The following is a 21,709-nucleotide window of genomic DNA, read 5'->3' on the forward strand; positions in this document are numbered from 1 at the left end:
GCATTTCTCTGATGACCAGTGATGATGAACTTTTTTTTATATGTTTGTTGGCCTCATATATGTCTTCTTTTGAAAAGTGTCTGTTCATATCTTTGACCCACTTTTGAATGCATTCATATTTTTTTCTTATAGATCTGCTTTAATTCCATATAGATTCTGGATATTAGGCAGTTGTCAGATGTGTAGATTGCAAAAAATTTTTTCCCATTCTTTTGGTTGCTGGTTTAATCTGATGATTGTTTCTTTTGTTGTGCAGAAACTCTTAAGTTTAATTAGATCCCATTTGTCTATTTTGGATTTTGTTGCCATTGCTTTTGCTGTTTTAGTCATGAAGTCTTGCCTATGCCTATGTTCCGAATGGTATTGCCTGGATTTTCTTCTAGGATTTTTATGGTGTTAGGTTTTATGTTTAGATCTTTAATCCATCTGGAGTTAATTTTAGTGTAGGATACAAGGAAGGGGTCCAGTTTCAGCTTTCTGCAGATGATTAGCCAGTTTCCTCAGCACCATTTAACAGAGAATCCTTTCCAAACCATTGCTTGTTTTTGTCAGGTATGTCAAAGATCACATAGTTGTAGATGTGTGACGTTTCTTCCGAGGCCTCTATTCTGTTCCATTGGTCTACATGCCTGTTTTGGTACCAGTGTATCAGACCACAGTGCAATCAAATCAGACCTCAAGATTAAGAAATTCATCAAAACCACACAACTACACGGAAACTGAACAACTTGCTCCTGAACGATGACTGGATAAACAATGAAATGAAGGCAGAAATAAAGGAAGATATTCTTCAAAGCCAATAAGAATGAAGACATAATGTACCATAATCTCTGGGACACATGTAAAGCAGTGTCTGGAGGGAAATTTATACCAATAAATGCCCACATGAGAAGCAAGGAGAGATCTAAAATCGACACCCTATCATCAAAATTGAAAGAGCTAGAGGAGCAAGATTAAAAACACTCAAAAGCTAGCAGAAGACAAGAAATAACTAAGATCACAGCAGAGCTGAAGGAGATACAGACATAAGAAACCCTTCAAAAAAATCCATAAAAAAACCAAGAGCTGGTTTCTTGGAAAAAAAAAAAAAATCCCCAAAATAGACAGTCCACTAGCCAGACTAATAAAAAAAGAAGAATCTAATAGATGCAATAAAAATGATAAAGGAGGTATTACCACCAAAGCCACAGAAGTACAAACTACCATCAGAGATTACTACGAACAACTCTATGCACATAAACCAGCAAATCTGGAAGAAAGGGATAAATTCGTCGACACTTACACCCTCCCAAGACTAAACCAGTAAGAGGCTGAATCCCTGAATAGACCAATAAGAAGATCTGAAGTTCAGACAGCAATTAATAGCCTACCAACCCAAAAATGTCCAGGTCCAGATGGGTTTGCAGCCAAATTCTACCAGACATACAAAGAGGAGCTGGTACCATTCCTTCTGAAACTATTCCTAATAATACAAAAAGAGGGAATCCTTCCTAACTAATTTTATGAGACCAACATCATCCTGATACCAAAACCTGGCATCGATTAAAAGAGAAAACTTCAGGCCAATATCCATGATGAATACAGATGCAAAAATCTTCAATAAAATACTGGCAAATGAATGCAACAGCACATCAAAAAGCTTATCCATCATGATCAAGTAGGCTTCATCCTAGGGATGCAAGGCTGGTTCAACAACACAAATCTATAAACATAATCCATCACATAAACAGAATCAAAGACAAAAAACACATGATCATCTCAATAGAGGAAGAGAAGGCCTTCCACAAAATTCAGTAATGCTTTATGCTAAAAAAAAAACTCTAAATAAACTAGGTATTGATAGAATATATCTCAAAATAATAAAAGCTATTTACGACAAACCCACAGCCAGTATCATACTAAAAGGGCAAAAACTGGAAGCATTCCCTCTGAAAACTGGCACTAGACAAGGATGCCCTGACAAATTCTTTTTTTTTTTTTTAATGCATTTTAGGTATTGGGGTACATGTGAAGAACATGCAAGATTGTTGCATAGGTACACACATGGCAGTGTGGTTTTCTGCCCTCCGTCCCCTTGCCTGTATCTGTCGTTTCTCCCCATGCTATCTCTTCGACCTCCCCACCCCTGTCCCGCCCCCTTTTCCCCCCAATGGACCCCAGTGTGTAGTGCTCCCCTCCCCGTGTCCATGTGTTCTCATTGTTCGACACCCGCCTATGAGTGAGAATATTCAGTGTTTGATTTTCTGCTCTTGTGTCAGTTTGCTGAGAATGATAGTTTCCAGGTTCATCCATGTCCCTACAAAGGACGTGAACTCATCGTTTTTGATGGCTGCATAATATTCCATTGTGTATATGTACCACATTTTCCCTATCCAGTCTATCATTGTTAGGCATTTGGGTTGGTTCCACGTCTTTGCTATTGTAAACAGTGCTGCTATGAACATTTGTGTGCATGTGTCCTTATAGTAGAATGATTTATAATCCTCTGGATATATACCCAGTAATGGGATTGTTGGGTCAAATGGGATTTCTATTTTTAGGTCCTTGAGGAATCGCCACACTGTCTTCCACAATGGTTGAATTAATTTACAATCCCACCAAGAGTGTAAAAGTGTTCCTATTTCTCCACATCCTCTCCAGCATCTGTTGTTTCCAGATTTTTTGATGATCGCCATTCTAACTGGTGTGAGATGGTATCTCAATGTGGTTTTGATTTGCATTTCTCTAATGACTAGTGATGATGAGCATTTTTTCGTATGTTTGTTGGCCTCCTGTATGTCTTCTTTTGTAAAGTATCTGTTCATATCCTTTACACATTTTTGAATGGGCTTGTCTGTTATTTTCTTGTAGATCTGTTTTAGTTCATTGTAGATTCTGGATATCAGCCCCTTGTCAGATGGGTAGACTGCAAAAATTTTTTCCCATTCTGTTGGTTGCCGATTCACTCTACTGACTGTTTCTTTTGCCGTGCAGAAGCTGTGGAGTTTGATTAGGTCCCATTTGTCTATTTTGGCTTTTGTTGCCATTGCTTTTGGCATTTTGCTCATGAAGACCTTGCCTACGCCTATGTCCTGAATGGTTTTGCCTAGATTTTCTTCTAGGGTTTTATGGTATTAGGTCTGATGTTTAAGTCTTTAATCCATCTGGAGTTAATTTTGGTGTAAGGTGTCAGGAAGGGGTCCTGTTTCTGATTTCTGCACATGGCTAGCCAGTTTTCCCAACACCATTTATTAAACAGGGAATCCTTTCCCCATTGCTTGTTTTTGTTGGGTTTGTCGAAGATCAGATGGTTGTGGGCATGTTGTATTTCCTCTGAGGCCTCTGTTCTGTTCCATTGGTCTATATCTCTGTTTTGGTACCATTACCATGCTGTTTTGATTACTGTAGCCTTGTAGTATAGTTTGAAGTCCGGTAGTGTGATGCCTCCTGCTTTGTTCTTTTTGCTTAGAATTGACTTGGCTATGCGGGCTCTCTTTTGGTTCCATGTGAAGTTTAAGGTGTTTTTTTCCACTTCTGTGAAGAAGGTCTTTGGTAGCTTGATGGGAATAGCTTTGAATCTGTAAATTACTTTGGGCAGTATGGCCATTTTCACGATGTTGATTCTTCCTAACCATGAACATGGAATATTTCTCCATCTGTTTGAGTCCTCTCTTATTTTGTTGAGCAATGGCTTGTAGTTCTCCTTGAAGTGGTCCTTTACGTTCCTTGTTAGTTGTATTCCCAGGTATTTTATTCTCTTTGTAGCAATTGTGAATGGCAGTTCGTTCTTGATTTGGCTCTCTTGAAGTTTATTACTGGTGTATAGGGATGCTTATGATGTTTGCACGTTGACTTTGTATCCTGAGACTTTGCTAAAGTTGTTTATCTGTTTCAGGAGATTTTGGGCTAAGATGATGGGGTCTTCTAGATATACAATCATGTCATCTGCAAATAGAGATAATTTGATTTTCTCCTTTCCAATTTGAATACCCTTTATTTCTTTTTCTTGCCTGATTGCTCTGGCTAGAACTTCCAGTACTATTTTGAATAGGAGTGGTTAGAGAGGGCATCCTTGTCTAGTGCCAGATTTCAAAGGGATTTCTTCCAGTTTTTGCCCATTCACTATGATATTGGCTGTTGGTTTGTCGTAAATAGCTTTTATTGTTTTGAGATACGTTCCATCAATACCTAGTTTATTGCGGGTTTTTAGCATAAAGGGTTGTTGAATTTTGTCAAAAGCCTTCTCTGCATCAATTGAGATAATCATGTGGTTTTCGTCTTTGGTTCTGTTTATGTGGTGAATTACGTTTATGGACTTGCGTATGTTGAACCAGCCTTGCATCCCCGGGATGAATCCTACTTGATCAGGGTGGATGAGCTTTTTGATATGCTGTTGCAATCGGTTTGCCAGTATTTTATTGAAGATTTTTGCATCTATGTTCATCATGGATATTGGCCTGAAATTTTCTTTTCTTGTTGAGTTTCTGCCGGGTTTTGGTATCAGGATGATATTTGTCTCGTAAAATGATTTGGGAAGAATTCCCTCTTTTTGAATTGTCTGGAATTGTTTCAGAAGGAATGGTATCAGCTCCTCTTTGTATGTCTGGTAGAATTCAGCTGTGAACCCATCTGGACCTGGGCTTTTTTTGGGTGGTAGGCTCTTTATTGCTGCCTCGACTTCAGACCATGTTATTGGTCTATTCAGGGTTTTGGCTTCTTCCAGGTTTAGGCTTGGGAGGATGCAGGTGTCCAGGAATTTATCAATTTCTTCCAGATTTTCTAGTTTATGTGCATAGAGTTGTTTGTAATAATCTCTGATGATGGTTTGGATTTCTGTGGAATCTGTGGTGATATCCCCTTTATCGTTTTTTATTGCATCAATTTGGTTATTCTCTCTTTTCTTTTTTATTAATCTGGCTAGTGGTCTGTCTATTTTGTTGATCTTTTCAAAGAACCAGCTCCTGGATTTATTGATTTTTTGAAGAGTTTTTTGTGTCCCTATTTCCTTCAGTTCTGCTCTGATCTTAGTTATTTCCTGTCTTCTGCTAGGTTTTGAGTTTTTTTGATCTTGCTCCTCTAGCTCTTTCAATTTTGATGATAGGGTGTCAATTTTAGATCTCTCCTTTCTTCTCATGTGGGCACTCATTGCTATATATTTTCCTCTAGAGACTGCTTTAAATGTGTCCCAGAGATTCTGGTATGTTGTGTCTTTGTTCTCATTGGTTTCGAAGAACATCTTTATTTCTGCCTTCATTTCATTGTTTATCCAGTCAACATTCAAGAGCAAGTTGTTCAGTTTCCATGAAGCTGTGCGATTCTGAGTTAGTTTCTGCATTCTGAGTTCTAACTCGATTGCACTGTGGTCTGAGAGACTGTTTGTTATGATTTCTGTTCTTTTGCATTTGCTGAGGAGTGATTTATTACCAATTATGTGGTCAATTTTAGAGAAGGTGTGATGTGGTGCTGAGAAGAATGTATATTCTGTGGATTTGGGGTGGAGAGTTCTGTAAATGTCTATTAGGTTTGTTTGTTCCTGGTCTGAGTTCAGGTCCTGGATATCCTTGTTGATTTTCTGTCTGGTTGATCTGTCTAATATTGACAATGGGGTGTTAAAGTCTCCCACTATTATTGTGTGGGAGTCTAAGTCTCTTTGTAAGTCATTAAGAACTTGCCTTATGTATCTGGGCGCTCCTTTATTGGGTGCGTATATATTTAGGATCGTTAGCTCTTCTTGTTGCAGTGATCCTTTTACCATTATGTAATGTCCTTCTTTATCTCTTTTGATCTTTGTTGCTTTAAAGTTTATTTTATCAGAGATGGAATTGCAACTCCTGCCTTTTTTTGCTCTCCATTTGCTTGGTAGATCTTCCTCCCTCCCTTTATTTTGAGCCTTTGTGTATCCTTGCATGTAAGTAGGGTTTCCTGGATACAGCACACTGATGGGTTTTGGCTTTTTATCCAATTTGCCAGTCTGTGTCTTTTGATTGGGGCATTTAGTCCATTGACATTTAGGGATAGTATTGTTATGTGTAAATTTGATACTGTCATTTTGATGCTACCTGGCTGTTTTGTTGGTTAGTTGATGCAGATTCTTGATTGTGTTGATGCTCTTTTACCATTTGATGTGTTTTTGGAGTGGCTGGTACTGGTTGTTCTTTTCTATGTGTAGAGCCTCTTTCAGGAGTTCTTGTAGAGCAGGTTTGGTGGTGATGAAATCTCTCTGAGTGCTTGCTTGTTCACAAAGGATTTTATTTTTCCTTCACTTATGAAGCTTAGTTTGGCTGGATAGGAGATTCTGGGTTGAAAGTTCTTTTCTTTAAGGATGTTGAATATTGGCCCCCAATCTCTTCTGGCTTGTAGGGTTTCTGCTGAGAGATCTGCTGTGAGTCTAATGGGCTTCCCTTTGTGGGTAACCCGACCTTTCTCTCTGGCTGCCCTTAGCATTTTCTCTTTCATTTCAACCCTGGTGAATCTGACGATTATGTGCCTTGGGGTTGCTCTTCTTGAGGAATATCTTTGTGGTGTTCTCTGTATTTCCTGGATTTGAATATTGGTCTGCCTTGCTAGGTTGGGGAAGTTTTCCTGGATAATATCCTGAAGAGTATTTTCCAGCTTGAAGTCATTCTCTTCATCACATTCAGGTACACCTATCAGACGTAGATTAGGTCTTTTCACATAGTCCCACATTTCTTGAAGATTTTGTTCATTCCTTTTTGCGCTTTTTTCTCTGTTCTTACCTTCTCTTTTTATTTCATTGAGTTGATATTCGACCTCTGATATCCTTTCTTCTGCTTGGTCAATTCGGCTTTTGAAGCTTGTGCATGCTTCACGAAGTCCTCGTGTTACGTTTTTCAGCTCCATCAATTCACTTATACTCCTCTCTATGCTGTCCATTCTTGTCAGCAGTTTGTCCAATCTTTTTTCAAGGTTCCTAGTTTCTTTGCGTTGGGTTAGAGCATGTTCTTTTAGCTCATTGTAGTTTCTCACTACCCACCTTCTGAAGTCTGATTCTGTCATTTCATCACCCTCCTTCTCCATCCGGTCTGGTTCCCTTGCTGGTGAGGAGTTATGATCCCTTTTAGGAGGAGAGGTGTTCTGGTTTCGGGACTTTTCATCCTTTTTGTGCTGGTTTCTTCCCATTTTTGTGGGTTTATCCACCTGTTGTCTGTCTCTGTCCCAGGGAGTTGGAGCTTTATGAGTTTCCGTTGCACTACTGCCTTTTTTGATTTTTCTTTCAGGTCTGACCCGCCCAGCTAGCAGCAGGCCTAGCCACTGCCTGCCCGCAGTGGCTTTGCTGAGCTGCTGTGGGCTCCGCCCAGCTGCCCTGAGCTCTTCCCTGTAGTCCTTTTTATATGGGCGTAGTTAGAACTGTCTTGGCAATGGTGGCCCCGCCTCTGTTATGGCGGACTCTCTCTGTTGTGGCAGGTTGCCTCGGCAACCGCAGCCTGCCTCCGTAGTGGTGGAGAGTCTCAGTAATGGCGGAAGCCCCTCCCCCTGGGAGCAGGTCTGTCCTGGTTCAGCTGTGCTTGGTTTGGAGGGCTCAACCCAGAGGGTTTCCAATTACTGTTTTTGTTTTCGTTGTTGTTGGGGGTGGAGGGGTGGGACCAATGGAGCCTGATCACCTGGCTCCCTGACTCAGAGTCTTTTCTTTTAAGTTGAACGACCCCGTGTTCGTGTCGTTTCGCCTGCTGAAAAGGCGCCGGGATCTCCCGTGCTGCGACTCACAGAGTCGGCTCGAACTGTGGCGCCGGCTCCTGGCGGATTTTTTGCCTAGGAATCTCCTGGCCTGACTCGCTATTTCAGATGAATGGGCAACTCTGCCGTCTCAGGGCTCTGCTCGCCAGCTAAGAGGGCTCCCAGACCAGTGGCTTTTGTATGGAGAACCGCAGCAACGGGGCGTGGTCACAGCAGCCGCGTGGGCGGAATCAGCCCCACAGGGACCAAAACAGCTGCACCGGCTGGGACTGCGATGCTGGCGACCCCTCTGCCTGGGTATCTCCTGGTCTGTGGGCAATAAGAGTTCGTCTGGAAATGCGGCGTCCACTCACCCTCTGCACCTTCACTGGGAGCTGAAGTCCTGAGCTGTTCTTAGGCGGCCATCTTCCCAGCATCCCCTCTTTTTTTTTTTTTTTAAGCTTTCCTTCTAACAGTCTGGCCCCTCTGCTGTAGGACTGCTGAGGTCCTCTCCGGGCCCTGCTTGCCTGGGGATCACCTGCAGCAGCTGCAGAACAGTAAGGGTTGCTGCCAGTTTCCTCTTCCGCTATCTTTGTCCTAGAAGGATGCTTGCCTAATGTCAGTCTGTTCTCTCCTCTATGAGGTGAGTCTTTGGATCTATGGGGGTTAGGGAGCTACTTGTGGAGACAGTCTATCTTTTATTGGGCCTTAAGTCCTCAGTTGTGAGCTCCGTTGTTTGTTCAGAGCTGCTGGGCAGGTACGTTTAGGTCTGCTGCAGCTGAACTCATAAAGCACTTTTTGTTCCCAGGTGCTCTGTCTCGGGGAGTTGGGGCTTTATGAGTTTCCGTTGCGCTACTGCCTTTTTTGATTTTTCTTTCAGGTCTGACCTGCCCAGGTAGCAGCATGCCTAGCCACTGCCTGCCTGCAGAGGCTTTGCTGAGCTGCTGTGGGCTCCGCCCAGCTGCCCCCTGTTCTTCCCTGCAGTCCTGTTCATATGGGCGTAGTTAGAACTGTCTGGGCAATGGTGGCCCCGCCTCTGTTATGGCGGACTCTCTCTGTTGTGGCAGGTTGCCTGGGCAAGGGCAGGTTGCCTCGGCAAGGGTGGGTTGCCTCGGGGACGGTGGCCCGTCTCCGTAGTGGTGGAGAGTCTCAGTAATGGCGGACGCCCCACCCCCACCGAGCCAGACCGTCCCGGGTTCAGCTGTGCTCGGTTTGAAGGGCTCAACCTAGAGGGTTTCCAATTATTATTTTTGTTTTCGTTGTTGTTGGGGGTGGGGTCTGGTACCAACCAAGCCTGATCACCTGGCTCCCTGACTCGGAGTTTTTTCTTTTTTTTCTTTTTTTTTGAGACTCTCAGAGTTTTTTCTTTTTCTTTCTTTTTTTTTTTTTTTGAGACGGAGTTTTACTCTTGTTACCCAGGCTGGAGTGCAATGGCGCGATCTCGGCTCACCGCAACCTCCGCCTCCTGGGCTCAGGCAATTCTCCTGCCTCAGCCTCCTGAGTAGCTGGGATTACAGGCACGTGCCACCATGCCCAGCTAATTTTTTGTATCTTTAGTAGAGACTCAGAGTTTTTTCTTTTAAGTTGAATGACCTCGCGTTCCAGTCACTTGTTGAAAAGGCGCCGGGATCTCCCGCGCTGCGATTCACTGAGTGGGCTCAAACAGGGGAGCTGGCTCCTCGTGGATTTTTTGCCTAGGAATCTCCTGGCCTGGCTCGCTATTTCAGATGAATGGGCAACTCTGCCATCTCAGGGCTCTGATCGCCAGCTAAGAGGGCTCCCAGACCAGTGGCTTTTGTACGGAGAACTGCCGCAACAGGGCGTGGTCACAGCAGCCGCGTGGGCCGAGTCAGCCCCGAGGGGGCCAAAACAGCTGCACTGGCAGGGACTGCGGCGCTGGCAACCCCTCCGCCTGGGTATCTCCTGGTCTGTGGGCAATGAAAATTCATCTGGAAATGCGGCCTCCACTCACCCTTTGCGCTTTCACTGGGAGCTGAAGTGCTGAGCTGTTCTTAGGTGGCCATCTTCCCAGCATTCCTCCTCTCTCACAATTCTTTTTCAATATAGTATTGGAAGTTCTAGCCTGAGCAATCAGGCAAGAAAAAGAAATAAAACGAGTATTCAGTTAAGAAAAGAGAAAGTCAAATTGTCTGTATTTGCAGATGACATGATTGTATATTTAGAAGACCCCATCGTCTCAGTCCAAAGTGTCCTTAAGCTGATAAGCAACTTCAGGAAAGTCTCTGGATAAAAAATCAGTCTGCAAAAATCGCAAGCACTCCTATACACCAATAACAGACAAACAGCCAAATCATGAGTGAACTCCCATTAACAATTGCTGCAAAGAGAATAAAATACCTAGGGATACAACTAACAAAGGATGTAAAGGACCTCTTCAAGGAGAATTACAAACCACTGCTTAAGGAAATAAGAGAGGACACAAACAGATGGAAAAACATTCCATGATCATGGTGAGGAAGAATCAGTATCGTGAAAATGGCCATACTGCCCAAGGAATTTATAGATTCAACGCTATCACCATCAAGCTACCATTGAGCTTCTTCTCAGACCTGGAAAAACCCACTTTAAACTTCATGTGGAACCAAAAGAGAGCCCACATAGCCAAGACAATCCTAAGGACAAGGAACAAAGTGAGAGGCATGATGCTACCTGACTTCAAACTATACTATAAGGCTACTGTAATCAAAACAGCATGGTTCTGGTACCAAAACAGATAGAGACCAATATTACTGATTTTTGCATTAGTTTTATATGGTGAAACTTTGCTGAAATTGTTTATCAGATCTAGGAGCTTTTGGGCAGAGACTATGGGGTTTTCCAGGTATAGAATCATGTCTTCTACAAAAAGAGATCATTTGACTTCCTGTCTTCCTATTCAGATGTTTTTAATTTCTTTCTCTTTTCTGATTGCTCTTCCTAGGACTTCTGGTTCTATATTGAACAGCAATGGTGAGAGAGAGCATCCTTGTCTTGTTCAAGTTTTCCAGCTTTTGCCCATTCATTATGATGTTGGCTGTGGATTTTTCATAGATGGTTCTATTATTTTGAAGTATCTTCCTTCGATTCCTAGTTTCTTAAGGTTTTTTTTTTTCTTTTCTTTTCATGTAGGGACATTGGATTTTATTTAAAGCCTTTTCTGTGTCTATTGAGATCATATGGTTTTTGTTTTTTGTTCTGTTTATGTGATGAATCACCTTTAATGATTTGTGTATATTGACCTTACCTTACATCTAGGGATAAAACCTACTTAATTGTGGTAGATTTGCTTTTTGATGTGCTGCTGGATTTCATTTGCTAGTATTTGTTGAGAATTTTTACATCTGTGTTTATCAATGATATTTGCCGGAACTTTTCTTTTTTTGTTGTCTCTTTGCCAGATTTTGGCATCAGGATGATACTGGCCTGATAGCAAGAGTTAGGGAGTCATTCCTCCTCATTTTTTTTTTTTTTTTTTTTTTTTTTTTGATATACTTTCAGTAGGAATGGTACCAGCTCTTCTTTGTACACCTGGTAGAATTTGGGTATTAATTGTATGTTTCTAAGCTTTTTCTGTTGGTAGGCTTTTTATTAGTGATTTAGTTTCAGAGCTTGCTATTGGTCTGTTCAGTGATTCAGTTTCTTTCTAATTCAGTCTTGACAGGGTGTATGTTTCCAGAAATTTATTCATTCATATCTTCTAGGTTTTCTAGCTTGAGTGCATAGAGGTGTTCCTAATATCTTCTGAGGGTTTTTGTGTTTGTTTGTTTTTTATATTTCTGTTACCACAGTTTTTTAAATCCTTTCACATATTGATGGACATTTGGTTTGTTTCCAGGTTTTAGCTAACAGATTAAAAATACTATGTACTTTCATTTACAAGTTTTTGTATGAATATATATTTTCATTTCTCTTATGAACCTCCTACAAATTTAAAATGGCTGGGCCATATGCTAAGTGTTTAACTTTAGAAAAAACTGTTTTCCAAAGTGATTATGCCATTTAGCATATCAGCAATTTATGAGAACTCTAGTTGCTACATGTTCTCACTTTGAAATTTATGGTCATGTTAATTTTAGCCATTCTAGTGAGTGTGTTGTAGTGTTAATTTGTATTTCCTGGGTGACTGTTGGAATTGAGCATCTTTTCATGTGCTTATTTTATTGTATATCTTGTCTGATGAAGTATGTCTTCAAATATTTTGCCCAAATGTAATTGGATTTTTTGTTTACTTGAGTTGTAAGAGGTTTTTTATGTGTATTTTCTGATTTCAAGACCTTTGTAAGATGCTTGTATTGTGAATTTTTTTTTTAGCCTGGAGTTTACCTTTTCATTTTCTTACATTGTGTATATAAAGTAGCAGAAGTTTTTAATTTTAATGAACTTTAGTTCATAATGTTCTTTGTTTTATGGCTTTATCTTTTCCTGTCCTAAGAAAACTGTTTAACCCAAGGTCACAAAGATTTCCTCCTAGAAGTTTTGCGGGTGTAGCTCTTACATTTAGGTTTATGGTCTATTTCATGTTTTTTTTTTTTTTTTTGCATATGGTATGAGGGATGGGTTGAGATTAATTTTTAATACGAATATTTATTGTTCTAGTACCAATTGTCAGAGTATTCTTTCTCCCATTGAATTACTTTGACCTATCAATAACTGCGATGTCTTTTAGTAAATTAAATGCCAATACTTAAGCAAGTACTATTCTGACTTAATTCTGTGGCTTTACAGTAAGTAGTGAAATCAGGTACTGTTACTCCTCCAACTTTATTCTCCTTTTTCCTGTTATTTTGACTATTGTAGATCCTTTCCATTTTTATGTAAGTTTTGAAACTGGCTTATCAGTTTCTACAAAAACACCTGATGGGATTTTGACTGAGATCATGTTGGATCTGTAGATCATTTTGGGGAGGAATAATTCTTAATATTGAGTCTCCTAACCGTAAAAGTAGTACCTCTCTTCAATTATGTAGGTTTTCTTTAGTTTCTCTCTGCATAGTTTTATAATTTTAAGTGTAAAGATCTTGTACATGCTTTTTTATATTTATCCCTAAGCATTGTTTTTGGATTATATTTTAAATATTTTTGATTACAATTTTATTGTTCATTGGGTTTATGTAGAAGTAAATTTTAAAAATATTGACCATACAACCCTGTAAACTCATCTTAGCTGAAGTAACTTGGACTCCTTAGGATTTTCTACATAGATGATCATGACAACTGGATTTAGAAGTTTTACATTCTCTTATCTAACCTGTATGCCTTTTCTTTTATTCCCTTCACTTCTTACAGCTAGGACATCTGGTACAATATTAAATAGAAATGGTGAGAGAGGGTATCTTTGCTTTGTTTCCAATCTTAGGTGGAAAACATTCAATCTTTTACTATAAGTATGATGGTATTACATTGAAGAAATCCTTTTCCTAGTCTGCTGGGATATATTATCTTGAGTGGATGTTGAATTTTTTTCAAGTGCTTTTTCTGCAGCAATTGAAATGATTATAGGTTTTTTCTTCTTTTTTTTTCTCATCATAAGGTAAATTATATTGATTGGCTTTCAGATGTTTAAGCAACCTTGCATTTATGGGAGAAATCTTGCTTGTTCATGATATATTATCTTTTTAATATATTGCTGGAGTTGCTAATATTATGTTAAGGGCTTTTGTGTTTGTTTACGGGAAATATTGTTCTGTAGTTTTTCTTTTCTTGTAATATCTTCATTTTTGGTATGAATGTAATTCTAACCCCATGAAATGAGTTGGGAAATATTCTCTCTTATAATATGAGTTGTATTGGATTTATATTATTTATTCTTTTGTTAAATTTTTTTAACATAGTACTGTAATTTTTTTAAATTTTTTTATTTTTTTTATTTTTATTTTTTGAGACACAGTCTTGCTATGTTGCCCAGGTTGGACTTAAAACTCTTGGGCTCAAGCAGTCTTCCCACCTTAGCCTCCTGTGTAGCTGGGACTATAGGTGTGCACCCCTATTCCTGGCTTTATTATTTCTTCTCATAATGTTTGAGAGAATTCACCAGCGAAGACATCTTAACATGCATGTCATGTATATGTATGTGTGTGCCTTGGTGTATGTGTGTGCCTTGGTACACGTGTGTGTCTGTGTGTGTGTGTGTGTGTGTGTGTATAAAGGTTTTTGAACAATGACTTCAAATTTAAATAATATGGAGCCATTCAAGTTTATTCCTTCTAGAGTGAGCTTTGAGACTTTGGGTCTTTCAAGGAATCCATTTCGTTTAGTATTTATTAATATGAAAGTGAATTATTCACAGATTTTAAATGTTAGCAGTTCTGTAGTGATCATTCTTATATTGGTAATTGTATCATCTCTCTTTTTCTCAGCTGAGACAGAAGTTCGTCAGTTTTACTGATCTTTTCAAAGAACAAACTATTGAACTCATTGATTTTTCTGTATTCTTTATCTTCTATTGTCTTTATTATTTCCTTCTATTTACTTTGGGTCTAATTTTCTCTTTAATTCAATTAAAAATAGTTTCTAATATACATTGTGACATTTTTTCTTTGACCCATAGGTTATTTAGAAGAATGTTGCTTAACTTCTAAATATTTGGAGATTTTCCAGATAATTTTTCTGTTACTGCTATTTAATTCTGTTTTGGTCAGAGAAAATGCTCTTATTATTTTAAAACTTTTAAATGTATTTAGCTTTATTATATTACCCCAGAATATGCTCTGTCTTGGTTAATGTTTTGTGTGCATTTAAAAAGAATGTGTGTTTTACTGTGGTTGGGTGCAGTGTTTTATAAATGTAACTTAGGTCACATTCATTGATAGTGTTTTTCAAGTATTTCTTTTACTTCATTATTTTTGCTTACATATTCTCTTGATTAGTAAAAGTGCTAAAATCTGCAATTATCATTTTATTGATTGATTGATTGATTGATTGATTGAAACAGAGTTTTACTCTGTCACCCAGGCTGTAGTGCAGTGGTGCAATCTCGACTTACTGCAGCCTCCACCTCCCAGATGCAAGTGATTCTCCTGCTGTAGCCTCCTGAGTAGCGGGGATTACAGTCACCTGCCACCATTCCTGGCTAATTTGTGTACGATGTTATGCCATGTTTGCCAGGCCTGTCTCAAACACCTGCTTGCAAGTGATCTGCCCGCCTTGGCCTCCCAAAGTGCTGGGATTACTGGCATAGCCATCACCCCTGGCCACCAATTATAATTTTAGATTTAGCTTTTTTTTCCTTTTAGTTCTGTCAGTTTTTGCTTTATTATTTCACAGCTCTGTTATTAGGTGCATTTAAGGATTGTTAATCTTTCTTCATGAATTTTGAATCATATTTTAAAGGTATAGAATTCTAGATTAATTTACTTTTTATCTCTCATTAGTTTAAAAATGTCTTGTTATTTTTCTTTGGATTACATAATTTTAGATGGACAGTCTATAATCATTCATGTCTTTGCTTTTCTGTACATCCAATGTATTTTTTTCCTATGATTGCTTTAAAGACTTTATCACCTTTCAGTGATTTTATTATGATTATATGTTAGCTTTTCTTAATATATAAGTTCTTTCTCTTGTTACTAGTAGAAGCATTACTTAGGGTATAGGTAGAGTCAACAGACTTCAGATATTTTTGGTTTCCTGCAAAGTTCCTATGCATTAATATCTACTGCCAAGGAACCACCCTGATTTATGAGGACTTCCAATGGTTGATTGCAGGTTCATAAAGGCTTTTAGACTGTCACATTCTTTGATTCTACCAATACAAAAGGAATAGTAAAGTTTTATTGCTTAGTACAGTCAGGGCAATTCCACAGATTCCCTATCAAGTTGAGTCCTGTTAATAGCACAAGTTTTCATTTTCATGCGACTTGAAGTTAGTATGAAGAATTTTAGCATCTTTCTCAGGAACGAATACATTTTTTAAAATCCTGAAGCCTGTAACTATTCCAGTTAAATGATGATGATGATGATGATAATGATAGTAATAAAAAGAAATACAGTAATATTTTATAATACCTTGCAGCTTAGAAAGTAATTTCACATTTTTCTTTTTCTTTTACGATTATTTGTACTGAGAGGAAGTTTTTTAGACTTTAAATCAGTAAACATTGAAAAAAAAAAGATTTTCTAGCCTACCATTTTGAAAAGATTAAAAAACAAAACAAAACAAAAAAACAAGTAATAACACCTTGTCTAACAGCTCTAATACTTATTGTCATTTAACAGACAGAAATTATTAATTTCAAATGAGGTCAGCCATATTTAAAAGTCTATAAAACTAGAACAAATTGCTACCCCCAACCTTTGTTTTATGCTCATGTTCATAAGAGTAAAAGTGAATTTTCTTTCATTTTGGCAGGATCAATAGATGTGTTTGTGTTGTACCAGTGTATCCTATAGCAGATATTAGTTGAGAAATGAGATCAGTCCCGCATTTCTAGCACTTATGCAAGCAATGCAGGTTTTTTCTTTATGGAAAAGTTAACTCTTTTTTGTTTTCTTACTTTTATTTTAAGAGATTCACTTGGTTTTCCATGTTTTGTGACAGGTATCTTCACTCAAGGACAGCTGGGCCTGGTAGACATCATTTTCCAATACATTCACTGTGATGAGATCTATGAGGCAATAAACATACTGAGCAGCATGAACTGGGACACTCTCGGCCACCAGTGCTTTATCAGCATGAGTGCTATTGTAAACCATCTTCTTAGACAAAAGCTCACTCCAGAGAGAGAAGGTCAGGCTTGAAATATTTTTCATAGATGTATTTTGTATATACAGGAAATACATTTTATTAAATAAGTTATATTTGGGGGTTGTTTTTGAGTTATGTTATTTGAGATTAAATGATAAAAACGTTAGTGCTCTACTAAAACTCAAAGGATCAGATATCAAATGATTGCTCCCATATGGTACTTACTGTATAGTATTTGTTAACATAAAGAACAGCTTTTCTGTTTATGCTTATGTTGGAACACACAGTGTAGTAGTCATTGCACAATTCTGTCTTAAGCTGAAGGATATAACGTGCTCAGAGTTCAAACGTTGACCAAAAATTTTATGTACTCCCTGAGGTCTGCTAGACAGAGGGTACCAAACAAAGGTCTTTCGTTCCTCCCTCACATCAGGCATCAGTATTTTTTTCTCACACCCAAGTCCTCTGTCCAGACAATAGTCCTTAATATTTATTTTTTGTGTATCTGAATTGCAGCCCAGGCTGCTCCTTCTTATTTTCCTTATTCTGACTTATTGTTCTGACACTCTTCTCTCTTCTGCCTGCTTGGATTTCCTTACCTTTGCCCAGTAAGTAATTTTGCCCATAGAGATCTAAGATGTTTAATTTTAAAAGAGAAGTAAAAAAAAAAAAAAAAAAAAAAAGAAAGAAAGAAAGGTTAGGGGATGGGGGCAGTGGGGAATGCTGTGACACATACAATAATGAAATAAATCTTTATATTTGCCAGTTATCTAGGCTTATTTTTCTTATAGGTTATTTATTTACTTAATGTATAATACACCTAAACAGTCTAACATTTGCATCTTTCATATCTTTGTGGTAAGCACTGACATTAATGGTGGAAAATTGTGGCCAATGAGAAACTGTCCCTGGGTAATTTATAAGCTAGGAAGAACAGGAAATATGTCAAGAGATCTTTACTTAGAGAGCTTTTCTTTTCTATTTTCTTTGTACTTTTATAGATTTTTCTTATCCCACTTTATTACGTTGACAAAATAAATAAGTTGTTTGGATAGAATTCTGTATGTAATCTTCATTTTAGTAATTTTAGAGAAGAATAATTAGTAAGAACATGCTCTTCCAGGAAGTCTGTATCATGGGTCTTGGCCCAAGTCACATGTGGCCCACAGTAAATATTTTTTTAATATTAATTGAATGTACTTTTTAAGGAGGTAGTCAAAATTTAAGGAAATTCAAATATATTTATTTATTTATTTAGAGACCAAATCTTGCTCTGTTGCTCAAGCTGGAGTACAGTGGCACAATATCGGCTCACTGCAATGTCTGCCTTCTGGGTTCAAGTGATTCTCATGCCTTAACCTCCTGAGTAGCCAGGATTACAGATGTGCACCACTACACTTGGCTAATTTTTGTATTTTTAGTAGACAGGTTTCGCTATGTTGCCCAGACTGGTCTCAAACATTTGGCCTCAGGTGATCCACCTGCCTCAGCATCCCAAAGTGCTGGAATTACAGGTGTGAGCCACTGCACCCGGCCAAAAAATTCCAGTATTTTTATAATGAGAAAATGCCTAGTGCATGGCCCATACTTAGGTACTCAGTGAATATTAGTTAAAAATAAAAAGAATATAACTTTATAATTTTAGGATACAAGATACTACTATAATATTGCTGCTTGCAGAGTTAACTATTTGTTAGTATTGATATACTGTAATGACTGGGTGCATACTTAAAAATAAACATAAAAAATTTTAAAAAGCAGAGTCCCTAAAGAATGCTTATATTATACACAATCTATATAAGCAATCATAAATTTACACTTAAAGAAGAAATATTTTAAAGATAAAATATTGACTGAGCACACCAAGAAATTGCTAGCACCATAGTGAATTTGTCTTGTAAGATTACTGTGTTATAGGAAAGATTATTAGGGAATACACAAATGGGCATTATCCGATTCTTGCTTTAATAAAGGATATTTTCAAGGAGCCATATTGGGGAGATAGGGAAATAAAAAGCTTGTATGATACTAGGCTATTAAAATAAAATGTTTGTATGATGCTGGGTTATCAGAATATGTACATTTTAAGTAGGTATGTGCATTTCCCTCCAAGTAACTGCAAAACAGATTTCTAAAACATTCAGAATTCTCTCTTGAGATGTATTCTGAATCTAACAAATTTTATATGGTAATTTGTTTTCCTTTTATTAGTGGAACCCAGTGAGCTCTTTTATTTGCAGCCATGTTGTAGTTATCTTTGAGATCTTCATTTCTGCCTTAAACATCAAGCTGGGATATCTAATGAATCTATAACTGTGCTGGGAGTTATGAGTATTCCATATAGGTTCGAACATTTCAGATGTACAAAACATGCTGTCAAGAAAACAAGCAATGACAAGAGAATCTGGCTTGTTTTCACAATAGCATTGCTGTATTCAATTTTAATCTAAATTGACTGCTGCTTTGAAAGAAAATACCTCTAAAGTTCATCTTACTTTACTGTCTAGATTTGAGATTAAAAAAAAGAAATTACCTACAGCTTAGCCAATTCCATAGCAATTACTCTGATGAGGTGTTTAATACTTTCAAACCCAAATATGCCTAAAACTAGTTTTGTTAAATAAGGAATTGTTTATTCAACCCAGTGCTAGTAGCATGCAAATCAGGGGAGTCTCACTGTGAACTGTAGTGTTCTCATACATACTCTTACTCTCACTATTCTGGTTATTACTTAACTTCCAGATATTTCTGGGAAAAAACCTAGTCTCATAAGCATGTCTTGGCAAAACTGTGAAACAGGCAAAATGTGCCCTTTCCCCCAATCTTAGCCCTCTAGTTTATAAAAACCTGACTTTCCAGTCCTTCTTTCCTTTCCCAGGAGTCTAAGTTTTCTCACTTGGATAAAACCAAGAATCTTGCTGTTTAGGGTAGGACTTAGGGAAGATGCAGGGACTTTCATGGTTCTCTTCAAATTGCAGTAGAGACATATTTCTACTCCAATATGGCTGTTTATTTGTATTATTTTTTAAAAAAATTTCTACTATATCAATTTCAATTCCCAGTAGGGAAAAGTTAGTTTTCTCCTTTTAGCCAAAGAGAGTAAATGTTTAGCACACTGTGAGCTGATTTTACTGGAAGTACTAGTTCAAACTGCATTACTTTGATGAGTCACTGCTTTAATTACCCATTTGTGGTGAGAGGGTGGTTCATTATGGATTTCTTCAGTTTTGACAGCTTTTTGTTGCTCAGAGTCATTGTCAGCTTTGCCTCAAGTGAAAGTTTATACACAGGTTTGTTTTTGTACCAGCTGTCATATTTTAATTTCATCTTTCCTGCAACAAGCTCACATTTCATCCAAGTTTGCAAAACCTGACTGACTGCAAACATGAGTATTTTGTTGTAATTGAAGGAGTTTCACTTGTTTCAGTGCTGCTATGTTTGAATTCTACAGCACAGCTTGAGGCAAGCCTTGGAACCTTCTATGCTCCAACAAGACCACTTCTGGATACCACGATACTGGAATATAGAGACCAAATCAGCAAATATTCAAGGAGATTCTTCCACCATTTGCTCAGGTGAGTGATATATTTGGATTGATTAGTGTCAGACTAATTATTTCAGGAGACAGTCCTCTTTAATTAAAATATTCCATAGTAAGGCTACATGTTTCCTGACAGTCCATATCTTCAAAGCAATATACATCTTCTTTTGATCTTACTTAATTTGTTATTGTTCTCATTTTAAGGAAATATTTAAATATTATTTGTGACTTTCATATCATCAATACTTTTTAATATACCTTCCCTTTTAATATGAAAGAACAAATATCATCTATGTAAAGTCAGTGTAGAAATATTAACTGAATTATGCTGCTAGCAGTAAGTAAATATTTTCTTTTTAATTGAAGCTAATGATATGAATGTTCTGTAAAGCTCTGAGACAGTCATTGGTTTCTTTTTCTTTCAGAATTACTATAGAAACTTATCCATTGTCTTCTCATGTAATGTAGCAAGTTTCTAGTTTCAGTGTACCTCATTTTTTCTGTTTTAAATGGGTATAATAAATTTTGTTAACCTTAGAAATTATGTGAAAAATAATGTCAAGAAATTTCTGTAAGAAAAATATTGCAGAAGTTGAAAAATATATATATATATCATATATAAAGTTCAGAAAGCAGGATTAATAGATGGAAAGAAGGAAGATGAATGCATGGATAGATAATTTAGTGATATTTTTATAAATGTGCCAATACCGTAAGTAAAAGCAAGGGAGTAATTAGCACACAATTTAGAACACTCTGGAGTTAATAAAAAGAAATATGATAAAATAAGCATATAATAGCCTCCAAGGTATTGGTAATGTTCTATTTCTTAAGTTGAGTGGTAAATATCAGGGAATATTAAAAATTATTTTTAACTATGTGTATATATACACATACATATACATATGTATGTCTGTGTATGTTTGTATATATGTGTAGATATATTTATAGTATACTTTTGTATATGATATGCTATATAATGGAAAGTAACCGAATTTTCAACTCTATGTACCAAAAAGGAAGATTACATCAAGGAGTTGATTTTAGACTTTCAATTTTACTAATAATATAATCAGTTAGAATGCTTTTCACTCTTTCAAGGCCTTTGATGTGTATTCTCTTATTTCTTTCTCAGAAACCCCTGTTAAAGTAGTAGTATCATTTGAGAGATGAGTAAACTGAGGCATAGATAAGTGGCTTGCTTAGATCAAATAACAAGTTATTGGTGGTGCCAGATCTTGAACTGATTTTGATTCCCTGTTTCTTACTCTTTCTTTAAAACTGTTTGGCTATTATTGGCTGTATATTTTTAAGGTCCTGGCTTATAAACTAACTGGAAGTTTTTATTCACTTAAGAGTAGACTGTTTGGTAAATCTGCCCAAACAGAAGGAGGACACCAGATTGGTCAGGATTTGAGAAGTTGTATTGTTGTATAGATATTCACGTTCTATAATTATATTTCTACATATAAAGTCGCATTTTGAAGTCTACTAAGCAGCAAAGTCTCTGGAAAACAGCAATTTTAGAAACTGAGAAACATTAAAACATTGCAAGCGTTTTGATATATAATTGAATCTTGCCTTTTCATCCGAATGATATTAGCATATTCCTAGATCCTTCATGTGAATGAAATGTCTTCTATGAATGAACATATAGTAAAAGTGCTGGGGTTAATATCACATTTATTTGGACTTAGAGCATTGTCCTTTGGTCTCATTGCTAATATTTGTTTCCCTGTTTCTGGGGAAAATTAGTAAATTCTCATCTTGCCTAAAGAGCCCAAAAAGATGAAAGTGAATGAAGCAGAAGTTTTGGAAGCATATTCTTTGTG

The 21,709-nt window shown here is 37.4% G+C and overlaps 1 protein-coding gene across 8 annotated transcripts in view; it reads left to right on the forward strand.

The window, feature by feature from the left end:
- Nucleotides 1-21,709, forward strand: part of WDPCP (WD repeat containing planar cell polarity effector) — a 785,671-nt gene that overhangs the window by 481,138 nt on the left and 282,824 nt on the right. For all 8 annotated transcript variants that reach the window (XR_012517640.1, XM_074399199.1, XM_074399192.1 and 5 more), the window contains 2 exons: nt 16,190-16,378; nt 19,788-19,911. Coding sequence is in view for 7 of the 8 variants with exons in the window: in XM_074399199.1 (XP_074255300.1) it covers nt 16,190-16,378; nt 19,788-19,911 (313 nt within the window). In the remaining variant the exon portion in view is untranslated. The remainder of the gene's footprint in view (nt 1-16,189; nt 16,379-19,787; nt 19,912-21,709) is intronic.

Source organism: Saimiri boliviensis, chromosome 1 (genome assembly GCF_048565385.1).
Source record: "Saimiri boliviensis isolate mSaiBol1 chromosome 1, mSaiBol1.pri, whole genome shotgun sequence".
Classification (NCBI taxonomy): Eukaryota; Metazoa; Chordata; class Mammalia; order Primates; family Cebidae; genus Saimiri; species Saimiri boliviensis.